This window comes from Dermacentor variabilis, chromosome 3 (genome assembly GCF_050947875.1).
Source record: "Dermacentor variabilis isolate Ectoservices chromosome 3, ASM5094787v1, whole genome shotgun sequence".
In the NCBI taxonomy this organism is placed as follows: domain Eukaryota; kingdom Metazoa; phylum Arthropoda; class Arachnida; order Ixodida; family Ixodidae; genus Dermacentor; species Dermacentor variabilis.
The window spans coordinates 33,924,257-33,937,843 of record NC_134570.1 but is presented as its reverse complement, the minus strand read 5'-3'; the positions used below and the strand labels follow the sequence as shown (position 1 = coordinate 33,937,843).

The window sequence follows — 13,587 nt, the reverse complement described above, 5'->3', positions numbered from 1 at the left end:
TAACGATCAAAAGGAAATAGTGACTGCACTCACCATTATGAATTGCTCCTCGAGGTTGATCTTCTTCACACGGCCGACCACATTTACAATATATGTAAGGCCGAACACGGCTGAAACGAAGAAGAGATAACATTGTAAAACCGCTGCGCAGGCACACGAAGCCAATATTTGCGAGGAAGCGTAAAATAAGAAAGTTATTATTACGTATGACTATAATAACCGCGTCGCTGAAGACAATTTCAGTGCTATTCGTCGCGACAAAACTTGAAGTGTTTAAAAAAGTAAGCCCTGTTGGCTGACAGGATTCACGAACATCCATTATATGACATCAAAACAACGACGTTTGGTACGCGCCAAATACCTGAAGGCAGAAATCTCAAGGCATATTGTTTGTCATTGTTTGTCACTTCACGTTGCATTCTATGTGAAGTCGTCATATCCAATGAACAGCCTTATACGCACTAAGAAGAAATGTAATATGTTACGATACTGCGGCGGACGGTTCATATACAATGCAGCAACAGCAGCAAAGACAAATACACGAATAGTAGAATGAACGTGCCATTCTGAATGTAATTAAATACATACCCCGCCCTCCAAGTAAGGCAGCTGACAGGATTTTAAGTGCCAGTTAACTTTCCTGCTTTTGTCATTTCCTTAGTATCTTTATCCGTCACTTGCATATCTCGTTTTCCTTGCGAATAAGTAAAAAGTGTGGAAGCCCCGTCGCCTCAGAAAATCCTAATGCTCTTCCTTATCCATTATCTCGCACAAAGAACAAAAAAGACGAAAAATGTCACGGCCCGTCTAAAATTAAATCGCGCGAGACAGTAAACCACTATACTGTATACTACAAACACGCAGAGTTGGTTAAAATAATTTATTAATTTCCGAGGTGGTTACGTGCCAACACCACGATGTCATTATGAGGCACGCCATAGAGTGGGGGTCTCCTGATAAATTTGGAGCACCTGGTGCTTTTCAGTGCGCACCTAAATATAAGCACACGAGCCCTTTTTTTTTACATTTCTCCCCCAGAGAAACGCGGGAGGATAACCTGCGACCTCGTGCTCAGCAGCGGAACGCTGAACCACAGCGGTGGGTGCCGAGTAGGTGAATAGCGCTCACGGATCTTCAATGGCAAATCACTACCACCAATATACGCGCGCGCGCGCGCTCACACACACACACACACACACACACACACACACACACACACACACACACACACACACACACACACACACACACACACACACACACACACACACACACACACACACACACACACACACACACACACACACACACACACACACACACACACACACACACACACACAAACGCGCGCGCGCGCGCGCAGGAACGATTAAGAACTCCATTCGACGCGTGTCCAGGAGTTCCAATCCAGCGATCGGCCAGCGGGGTAGTGACGTTCTAGCCTCTCCTGCACCACTGCGACGAATCGCTTCGTGAAGCTAACAATGCGTTAAACAGACCTGTGGCACCAGCAAGGCGAGGCACGTTTGGCGGATCGAGTGCTTGTTGGTTCACTGTCACCGTCACGGACCAATGGGAGCAAGAAACTCCTGAAGAAGGGTGTCCTACGGCGTTTCCTCAAGGACCCCGATAACCGCTAGGTTATTTTTCTTGTTCCTCCTTATCCTCCTTGTTCTCGATGAGAACACGTTCTTCCCTTCAACAACGTCCTCAGCGTGAATAAGACGGACGACGGCATGGGCCAGCCACCCCTTTTTACATGCCCGACCCCAACTGTTACAGTACGTAGTACATCGACAGTACGATACACTTTCTCCAGAGCTTGAAAGACAGACCAATCAGGCTGAAAGAGACAATGGCACTAGATGCAGTAAAACTTATCTCGTGTGCAGTATTGTCTAATGAATATGAGAAGCTGCAATCACGAACAACTTTTTATGGCGACGAAGAGGGAGCTGCAGGGGGCCGCGCCCGTGCATACGTGTTACTACGCCAAGTAGTCCGGCAGAACTGGGCAGTTCATTCTTAGATATTAAATCAGCGTGGCTTGCTACTTGCAATGGCTTTGCATATGCGAAAAATAGGAAGAGCAACACGAAAAAGAAAAAGACGTATTTGAAACTGAGTCGTGAATTTTCTGTTTTAAATATAAACAGAGAGGTACATAGGACGTTTAAGCTTTCGGTTTCTCAGCTTAAAACAAACACAAATCAGATAAGACTTTGCGATTAAAAGGAGCGTTGTCGCGCCTAAGGAGTTTCATATCCAGAGAAAGTTGTCCGGAAATGTAATTTATGAACCGGGAAAACAAGAGAGTACGATATACCGCTTTATAATAAAGTAATACTCGTGGCCTAAGCGCGTGGAGACTGATATGAAGTCGAAAGGTAAAATGTAAATACGGCGAAAATATATTTTGCTTTAGATCTGAGAGGCTACAGTTAGTAGCACACAGACACAAGAAGTGATGAAGTGCTGAAGAAAACAAAACAAACATAGACAAGGAGATGGAGAGGTGGCGCTCACTGAGGAACCTGTAGACGAGGCAGAGCGCGGCCGACCAGACAACGAAGCCGGTGTTCCAGACGTGGCGCTTGTTCACCAGCACGATGCCCAGGAAGATGAAGATGACCGTGTCAGACACGGCGCTGCAGCAGACGACACAAGCAGACAGGTACATCATCATCATAATTATCACCATCATCGTAATCCACAACTGTTGTCCTATGATTATACACGCCGCAGTAGTTCAGAGATAGGCGTTCTGTTGTTGAGCAAAACGTCGAGAACTGCTATAGCTTCACACCTGCCCAGCGAGCGAAAGCGAAGCGGCAGAAGCGGACGGCATTTCCGCGCTAGCTCGATGCCGCGCCGTTCCCGTCTGATGCAGCCGCTTTCGCCGCTTTTGTCACTGCTGCGTTCGCACCATTCTCTGCAAAGGCGCTTTCTCCTACTTTTTCTCGTGCGGTTTGGTTTGCCACTATACTCCGTTTCGAGGCACGCATTTATCGACCCGTCATGCGCGGAGACGACTTTTCTAGCCATGCGGCTGTTTACGAGAGAAGAATCGCGTATAATTGCCTTTTTTTTCCTTCTTTCTTCAAGGTGGTCGAAGCGACGTTTGTATGCGCACCAAACGTGCTGACTTAATCCTACAAACACGCGCGATACACGCGCGGTCATATAAACGGTTCTGCTCATTTCTCGTGACACGCATCGTCAATCTTCAAAACGTACTGCGACAAGAATTTCACAAGCAGGCTAGTTGCATAATGGCCTGAACACCTTTATAACCCCAATCACATCACCATGTGTAAAGATTTCCGGTACACTGAGGACGGACGCAGAAACTGCTCCGAGGACGAGCGCTCGTACACATGTCGTGTATCGCTCCTTGACGACCGCATAGACGCACACACGGAATAATCACCACGACGAAGGTATGCTGGACGTCACCTGAAATCTCCGAGCCGGATGTTGACTTCGCAAAGCAGCGCCTTTTTTCGCCCTGCATTCTAATCGCTTGTGGTGAAGTGGCGAGCTTGTCCGCGCGGCAGAAATTTGTAGTTAACAGACCCACCGCACTCGCTAAACAAAATTTTTTTTTTTACGTGCAAAAACCATGATTCCGAGGCACGCCGTATTGGGGGGATTTGAACCACCTGGGGTTGTTTAGCGTGCACATAAATCTAAGCACACGGGTGACCGATCGCGCTAGCTGCCGGGTTTTCCGCCCGCTGTCACCGCTTTCGCCGCTTGGCAGCTGAGCGCGTAACCGTATGGAGTCACGAGACCGGTGGCCACGCATACGGTAAGGGAGCAATGGTATACACTCATGTATTTGGATTTAGGTGCACGTTAAACAACTCTACATTCTGAGGTTTCAAATGAATACATAGGAAATAAAATGGGTAATACTATAGGTAGGCCACATTAATGCACGGACCTCTTCACTACTACGTATAGCATAGTCCAGGTGTATACCTTGAGTACGTTAAACCTAATCAATCACGAAGCCAAGCCAAGCCAAGGCACGCCGTACTGGGGGACTCCGGAAATTTATACCATGGTACCATGCACCTGGGGCACGGAGGAAGATATTTAGGAGGTGAAACTCCCGTCAGAGCGAGCGAGCGCGGGCGACCAGATAAGGTCACAATTGTATGCGCCGAAGGGGCCGTATGCAGTGGCGGCGCCATGCGGCGCGTCGTAGAAGCGGCAGCAAAAAAAAAAAAAAAAGAAAAAAAAAGGAAAAAAAAAGCGGCGCCCGGGCAGGCAGCTCCGGCGCGCTCTTTGGCCACTACGTCCGTGCCCTCAATAGAAGTCAGGCGCGCGCGGCCGAACGGGCGCAACACGCTCGACCGGTTGCCCTGGCAACCGCCGCAAACGGCGGTAATTTCTTTCCAGGCCGCCAGGCGCCGCCAGCATGATAATGGCTCCGCGGGCTTGTGATCTTTTCTGGTCGCCACAAACAGCGGAGTTTCCACTCCTAAATGTTTCTTGCTCCATGACCTGGGGTTCTTTAACGTGCACCTAAATCTAAGTACATGGGTGTTTTCGCATTTCGCTCCCGTCTAGATGCAGCCGCCGTGACCTGGATTCGATCCCGCGACATCGTGCTTGACAGCTCAACACCATAGCCACTAAGCAACCACGGCGCTACACTCAATGCCATTTCTTCTGGTATTCCAGAACGCCCACATATGCTATACGCTTGCGTCTTGCTAGGAGTGTCTAAGTTTCCTCTGTCTACAATTCGTCGCACTGCTGCAGCCATAAATTTCCACCGCGTTGCCCGATTCACATTTTGTGCATTCGATACATATTGCATAAATCCTATAATTACACTTTTGCATAAGCCACATACGATGCAGAAACAAACCGACAAGCAGTCGAAGCCCGTAATCATGATCATCATCATAGACTTCGCACACGTAACACAATTTAGCAATGTTCCGCAATTTCATTTCCGCTTTCTTCAGTGGTCGCAAAAAAAAAATTTAAGACAGGCAATTTCAGCAGCGTTAAAACGTGTTTCACACACACACACACACACACGCACACACACGTGTGTGTGTGTGTGTGTGTGTGTGTGTGTGTGTGTGTGTGTGTGTGTGTGTGTGTGTGTGTGTGTGTGTGTGTGTGTGTGTGAAAAACGTGTTTAACGCTGCTGAAATTGCTTTAGCAGGCAGAAAAAATGCGGAAGCTTTCATTTTGCCATCAGTGCGTCGAAGCTCGCGGAGCAGCAGCGGATATATAAATCTAATTATAAAATGTGTCGGGAACACAGCGTGTTTTGTTGACATCATTCCGGCAAAAGAGACTCACAATTCATTTTTCTTTTTTTCTTTTTTTGCCGCGGAGTCATGACGAAGCAAACGATTTCGTCCGACGTGCTGCCGCACTTTTGTCGTTTCCTGGACTCGATCTCATCTCGGCCATAAAATGAACTGATCTAGAAAAACCCGACTTGCTTCGCAAAATTCCATTTCTGCGTCAAGAAATGCGGCGTTACGCCTCGCCGTTGCCCTCTGGAACCACTTCGCTTTTGGCTACGTCTCTGAGAGGCACATACACATCGAGAGGCTAGACAACAATATCCAATAAATACCAGCAGATTCATGACGAACGCTACCATGAAACTGCGTCGCAAAATGACTAAAAGATCGCGTCCATTCAACCGGCATCTTTTTTTTTTCTTCGTAATGTACCCGTTATCAGGCGTAAGCAGCCGTGCAAGCACGCGTACGTAGTGCCGTCTGCTCGCTGCATTTGCGGATGACAGAATGGAAAGGAACGCGAAAGGCATACGTCTACGGCGTTAGGTAAAGTCGAACAAAATAAAGAAACACGCATTACCACGATGCTTATACCACACACGTGCGATTGAAAGCAGTTTATGTGTTAGAGAAAAAAATACATAAAGCAAGACAATGCGCTTACGAAATAAATCCCATTGTTCGGAAGGAGAATGGCACAAAGCAAGGCTTCCGTAGATATAAAGTGCTCTATTGAAGCAGTTACAAAGAGAGACGTGCGACTCTCTGAGAGACTGTCGTGAGACGTGAGAAGCATGGGTGATCTGGATTATCAGCATGTCATTGCTAAAGCTAAGAGCACGAAAGATAGAAAAGGAAAAGAGAAGGCAGGGATTCGATGAAAAAAAGCGTCGAGCTGGTTACCTTGCGCTGTGGGAAGGAAACGGGTATAGAAAGAGGATAAAGAGAAAGGCGGTGACTGTGGGCACGTGCGCGGACAGCACCACGCAGTTAAATTCACTCGCACAAGCCAGTCGTTGAACCTGGACCAACGATCGGTTGGGACAGTATCTTGTTCCAGTAATCTATTAGATATTGATTGCCTTTGTACGTCAAATCGGGGACGTGGCACAATTAATGGTCTATGTTCTCCTCGAAGTCACAGACATAACATGCAGGACCTTCTGCCATTCCAATTAATGCTGACTAGGCTCTCGTGAAGGCCACTTCCAACCACAGCCGAAACAGAAGAGATGCATTGCGTTTATGCAGTTCTGGCGGAGGTCCGAGCTGTGCAGTCTAGTGTGCCTTATTTAAGCCGCATTCCACTCGGATAACGAGAGAGCGCGCACCAGAAGACGAAGCTGCCTCCCAGCGTCTGTCCTAGAGAGTGTAATCAGGATGCAGTCGTCGTCTTTATGTGACAGTCGAGCAGCCTTGTCTGCATCATCATTTCCGAGAATGTCGCGATGGCCGGAAAACCACTGAAAAGAAATCTCACGGCCTATTTTTCTTTCAAATAGTGGTTAACTTCCACGACTTCCGGCGTCACTTCGTCGTGCATTTCACGTTGGAGAAACGACTGCATAAGTTGTAATGCCTTGCTTTGAGTCGTAGAAAACTGCCCATTTTTCCAGCACTCTCTGTGTCGATCATCTGAAGTGCACCGCAAAGTGTCGCTAGTTATGCGCACTTCTGCCGTCGGCGTAGCCGTGAGGTTCCGTATAACGTCCACGGGCGATAAAATCGTCGCCGCGCGACGTATGCTGTATGCGCGAGTGAAAGCGTGCAAGGGTGAGCCGGCGATCCGTCTCAATCTCGTGCGCGAAAGGGAGGAAGCGCGCCGTCTTCCGCCACGCCCCAGGCTCCGCGGGGAGAGTAGGGAGGTGGGGAGGGGGTTTCCTTCGGACGACCCGTGCGCCCGCCCGGCCCGCTGTGTCTTGAAAACCATCTGCCACGTGTACAGAGCGCGCCGCGCGCCGTGTTATCGCTTAGTTCGCGTTGATGCGAGCGGTAGCACGAAGGTCAATTCGCTCGCTGCTGCTGCCGCGCTTACTCGAGCGGTTTGACAGCGAGTTTCTGACGTCATCGAGTGAGATGTGTTCATGTTTGCTTGCGCGCGCGTGACACCTTGCTTGTTCATTTATTTAGTATGCCTTTGTTTACAACTTTACACGGCCGATAAAACTACCATCCTTACTTAGTATAGCTGTCCACTAATTTGCGATCGCAATCGATACTTCGCCTTTCGTGCGAAACTGCGACTTTTTTCTTAAGCCCTGGTATCGTGAGGTTTACTCGAGGACGGCTCGCACACCATGAAAGAATCAACAGCCTGACGATAGATGCGTGCCGCAGGCACGTAAGCGAGGCACGATCTACAGTGACAGTTGCACTGAATGTTGTACAGGGCCTTTCTTCTGGGAGGCTGGAGGTGGTAGATAAGGGTACCGGGGCGAAGTGTCTGCTGTGCACACGCATTGCCTCAACTGCGATGAGCGTTCTGATTGCGTTATCTTGAGCGAGTGCAATATAGGTGGTTAAAGAAAAAGAAAAGAGAGAGAGTAATCGGAGCACCATAGCGCATCAAAGGCGTTGGGGTGTTCAGCTCCGTCACATTGTGTTCTTCGCGCTCTTAGCTTTAGTACATGCAAAGGTTTCGAGTAGCAACCGCGCATGGAAAGAGAAAATGATTTAATTACAACGATTTAATAAAGAGAGGCAATGGGGAAATACAAAGCAAGAACTTTGCAGAAAGTTCAGGTCGGCTTACCGAAGAAAGCAATGTCGACAGAAGCAGATTAACACGATTTTCATAATCCAGTGCGTAGCTGTCACGGTTCTTTCCTGAGGATTACGCCCGCTTACGCGAGGCTCCCGTGCATTGCCGGAGCTACCCTAACATTGAACGTACACACTGCAGTCAAATATCATTAGAACATTTTGACATGGCGCTTGACGTGGTTTCTGACCAATTCCGATCCAGCACATTCAAGACGTGATCGACAAGATATGAAGAGGTGAAGTGAATGCTAAAAGCTTGCCACGAAATATTTCTCTCTTTACGGTACGAGCCTCTAAGGGAAAATGCTGTTGAGGAAGATGTTATAATAAATTCGACTACCTGGGACGTTCTGACGTGCACCCGGCCGAACCGAAGTACATAAATGTTTTATATTCCCAACTTATAGTGATGACTATGCAGCCTGGACTCAATCCCGCGACCTGGCGCTCGGCTGCAGAACGCTACAGAAATTGGATCACGTGAGGTGAAGTACGTCCTCATAATCTTCGGGATTACGCGGAACTGATTTGTCATATCATAATCTGAACAAACCTACTAACAGGCGGGCCGAGCGACAAGCTCTAGTATAATTGGAGTGCCTATCTCGACATGCCAATGATTACAACACATACAAAAAAGGTTTCCCTAAAACCGAATCGGACACTACGACGTCTAACATGTAGTAAAAAACAAACTACGCGGGTGAAATTGGAGCACGGCACGCAATGGATGAACTAAACGACGCATCGGCGCTGGAAAACGTTGCAAAACTGTCAAGCATTCTCGGCGAACCAACTTGAAATCTCGATTACATCGCGGGACGCTAATGATGTATCCGCGTCCACGTCCTGTCGACGGGTAACGATATTCCTGGTCGATTAGAGTCCAGCCAAGTGTGTTCCACTCTAACGCTTGCGTCACGATCTCGTGCGGCACACACTTGCAGAGCAGCGGTTTCAACATGAAGCTTTATTTCAGATCAAAATCTAAGTCGGCTCTCCTAAAGGCCACACTGAAATCGAAAAAAGAAATGTAACTATAGGAAACCGATGCAGCGATTAGGATGACTCTCAGGACAACGTCTGAGAGTTTGTGAGATGTTTGTATCGTCTTTACAACGACGCCAGATATGCAGGCTCCCAAGGAAAGTTGCTACGACACATGTACCGCTTCAAAGGCACGAAAAACACGAGATGCTTGGTTGACGCGCACGTCCTATTACGATTCGGTTTACCAAGTGATGGAAGCAGTTTCTTGCTCTAGGTGATCGGCGCATTAATTTGAAGTTGCCATTGACTCTAACATCTTAAAACCGGAAACTACCCACCTTACGACTCTATCATTATAACAAGGACGATATATTAAGATTCTATAAGCGATATCTGTATAGTTATGTTCTATTGCGGACTGCGTGCGACACAATTCTGTTGTGAAAGGCGCTTTCGAAAAGTGGATGAAGCCGACGAGACAATTTTAATGGCACGGTCCCCTTTAAAACATCGGCTATAGATTCGCACCGATAGCTCTAACAAATGGAATGGGGGCTCCTAGAGATATCTCTTTCGGAACGAATGTTTTAACGTTCTCAAAGATGTGCATCTAAAATTTCAAATTTCGCGTCTACAGCGAACGCGCGCAAAAAAAAAAAGAGAGAGAGAGAGAGAGAAGGAATGAATGAGAAGGGGAGGGGGAGTCCCCTACATCTCAGTTTCACCGCATTCCTTCGATTATAGCTATCTCGCTTAGATGTTACCAACTTATGAGGTCGTAAAACTACGAACTTAAACCGGTTTAGCGGCTGACGAGAAAAACAGTATCGCTATTTTTCTCGTGCGCGGTTAGACGAGCGCGGCGGAGGTAACGTTTCTTTTCTAGAAAGCACGAATTTGTTCCACTTTTATGGTGTTTCCCTCATTATTTGTTCACCGCGTTTCCTTTATTTTTTATGCACACACACACACGCACACGCACACAAAAAGAAGACGCAGCGTTTACACAAGGCTAATGAAAGTTTACACAACGTCAGTGTCGCGTATAAGAAGTAGGAAAATCATGTTTTCAAACGTCTGCCCTTCACCTAAGCTAATAAGTTAAGGCAAACGTAAAGCCGAACGTCGCAGAACTCGCAGGGCGCACTATAGTCTTTCAACGGCGGCTCAGACGAGAATTATTTACGAAAGCACATGTAACGAATCGTCTGCCGTTTTGAAAGTCCATATAATTTGCATGTGATTTGCGCGGAGCGAACGCGAAACGCAGACGTACGCCGACCACCTAAACACAGAACTGCTTACGAAAGCTGGTTTAGCAACCGACGTTCTGATGGCGCGTAACTTCGTAAGAAGTACACGCGCACATATGCGCGCGGCGGTGTGCTTTAGCGGCGATATAGATTGCAGGAGATCGCTATCGAACGTCCACGAGCGACAAATTAAAACAATAACAGAAAGCGCGCGAGCAGGATATACATTTCCAGTCGCTTCCGCGTTCTACCACACATGTCCGCGATCTCCGAGGCAAAGTAATACGGCCGTAATCTCATTACGGAGGGCCTTACACGTGATATTTGGCTTGAGCAAGCAGTAATCCAGACCGCGAACGGCGAATAACAGGCAATTAATTTGCTCAGTGACATTTCGTTATCGCAACTGATAGCATGACGAATGCCTTTCGGATATTTTTATGTGTCGCGTAAACATCCATGATGTCTGTTCCGAGCTACTTTCAGGTTTAACGCGTTGTAACCAGAATCGGAAAATGGGCGAATGGGTTTGGAAGCATGGCGAATTCGGAGCGCGAACCACTAGGTAAAAAGGCAAAGGCACGAGAAGAGACAAGACAGAGCGCTTACTGGCAACTGAAAGGTTTATTCAAAAAGTTAGCCTTAAAAAAAACGCGATATGTCGTACGTCGAACGGCGTTGGACAAGTAGCACAAGCGACGTACGTAATGCGCAAGTGCAGCATACATCTTCATCTTTCTAGGCCTCCCGCCTAGCGCAAGTGCTTTTTGAACTAAATGATTGTTTAAAGTGAAACTGCGTAGAAAAATGCCTAAAGTATGACTTACACACAAGCTGCAGACATGACAGCTTCGGATTTTAATTCGAATATACGAGAAAAAACATTTCTGTTACGTGGAAACTCAAAGACAAAGCCATGTTCTAGCTGCCGTTTGAGTTCTGTTTGAGTGGTCGCGGTCGCTAGGTGACGGTACTGTTTTTGGGTGAGCACAGAACAAGCCCACACGAAATCGCGACCAACTAGAGGATAAACTTTGGCTTTAAGACACTCTTCCGTCTTCCTTCTCATTTTTATTTTTCCTTTTCGTCTTTCTCACGTGTAGGGTAGCCAAGCGGACGAAACGATGGTTAATCTTCCTGCCTTTCATTTTTGTCTCGCTCATCCTACTGATCAATAAAAAAAACATTTGTTGTTGTAAATACTGTTTGATGGAATGTTGCTGTTCTCCACTGATTATAAAGTTGCAGGGTGCCATGGATGCGAACCAAAAGATTGCAGAAGCGTCGTATGCGCGGAAAGAAGAAAGCACAAATAAAGAAGCGCTTTGTTGTTTTGCAGCATGTCCACAGGTGTGAATATGAAACCAAAAAGAAAAGGTGGGGGGGGGGGGGGGGTGCGAGGGAGATAGAGAGAGAATAATACGAACATGACGCATGCTCTCGTGTGTTGTGGCCATGGTTGTGGCTAAACAAGAACAACACGGTATGGATTCATGGCACGTACTGTCGACCGGTGGTCGGCAGAAAAGTTCTGTCCTACGTAAAAGAGCCCACGCACACTCGCAAGGGAGGGCTCCCAAGTTCCTATGTTAAGTCGACGTCTCACGCTTCTAGAACCTGTCAGACTGCGACGACTTTTGGGTCGGAGCTGAGCCACATGAATTGTGAGGGGATCGGCAGAGCGGAGGCGGATTCACGAAATGGAAGGCTGCCAGCCATCTGTATGTGTAGTGTGAATGTCCACATTACATATCTCGCGGATAGCTGCGGCTTTTCCATACTTGGTGGGCATTCGCGCTGGTGCGTAGGTTCTTGTGACAAGCCGGCGTGACACCATCAGCGTCAGCTTGCATATCACGTAGGACGATCGTCCACGTCGGTGTTAGAAGCACCCTTAAGAAAGTGCTTCGCAGCTCGTGATGAAGGTGCATCGCTTGGGGCAGGGTTTTCAAGTTGTGCAAGCAGCAACGATCCAACTTTTCAGGATGTGCCCTCAAAGCAAGTGCTTTAAATCCCGCCAGATACGCACTGTCGTAGCTGTTGTTGTTGTTGCCGTCGCCTTCAACATACGGCACGTAGTCACAAGAGGGGATTTACCAGAACTACCTATATTTAAATAATTAATTAACAATGATTATAAATTATATATCTCTCTTTTTTAGAAGTGATTATGCCAATTTTTGACGAAGCTGCCGGGTAAAGAAAAAAAATTGCGATCTAGTGTTAATAATTAAGAAAATGTGTGAAACATGACAGCCTCCCTTATAACGAACGTATGTCTTGGCTTCAGCTAGAAGTTGGCTCCTTGTTTTCTTCTCCTTGCCGTTCAAACCGATGAATAGAAAACTAAAAGAGCCTCGAGCAAGATGAGTGCGGTCGTGACAGTTTTAGCGCTTAGACGAAAACTGGTCGCCGTTTTATCTGACCCTCTTTGCTCCTCTGCACGCCGCTCGACCATACGGCGTCACTCAGACTTCGTGAGAGCCGTTGACTTCGCGCGCAAATCTTTTGGGACCTCGGCATTACCACAGAAATTGAAAAGACGTGTAACTTCCAAACTCAGCGTCGTCAGCAAGCTTATACTAAAGAACGGGGAAATACAAAAGTCCACCGTAAAGCGATCGCGCCCCTAAATGCTCTCGCCTTTCTGTTTCTGCGCTTTGAACGCAAAACTCGGCAAAGCCATCACGAGTCCGTGAGTGATCCGACGCTGCGCGCAGCTTGACTATCTTGAATCGGGGCCTTGAAAGGCCTTTGCCAAGCGCGAACCGCGGTCACTCTCTACTACACGTCCAATGCGATATAGGCGAGTTTGCGTCAGCGTACACATAGAGGGCCTGTTCTCCCTTTACTTGTGTGCGTGCGTGTTTGCGTGCGTCTGTTCGCCACATTTTTTTTTCTTCTTTGCCTGACAACGTCTCGAGACGCAAGTGGTGGAAGGTTCCCGCAGTTTCCGCTCAACGATTTCGCGCGTAGTGATTTTTGGCATACCAGGAAATGAGCGCGCTAATAAAGGGCACTTCCTTTCGCATTGAAATGGCTATCAAGCGCTCCAGCCAATAGCGATATAGGCAATGTGCTAGAGACGATGCAATACTCGGTGTTTGTGTAGTCAAAGTTGGGTTTATACAGGCGCCACTCGATCATAAATGAGCACATAACGGGGTTGAAAACGCTGGTTGAAATCGCTGGTTTTCGCATTCAGCTTTCTCAAGCCTAAATTGGTCGCGCAGATCTGAGCTGCAGCTACAGGTTAAGCCCAAGGTGCTCTTATGAAGTAATGTGTACATTCCCTCCCTGAA

The 13,587-nt window shown here is 47.6% G+C and overlaps 1 protein-coding gene across 1 annotated transcript in view; it reads right to left on the bottom strand.

The window, feature by feature from the left end:
• The window catches only part of LOC142575388 (uncharacterized), a 209,542-nt gene that overhangs the window by 45,610 nt on the left and 150,345 nt on the right, over positions 1–13,587 (bottom strand). The window contains exons 16-17 of the mRNA XM_075684725.1: positions 2,527–2,648; positions 34–110 (exon numbers count right to left, since the gene is read on the bottom strand). Coding sequence (XP_075540840.1) covers positions 34–110; positions 2,527–2,648 — 199 coding nt within the window. The remainder of the gene's footprint in view (positions 1–33; positions 111–2,526; positions 2,649–13,587) is intronic.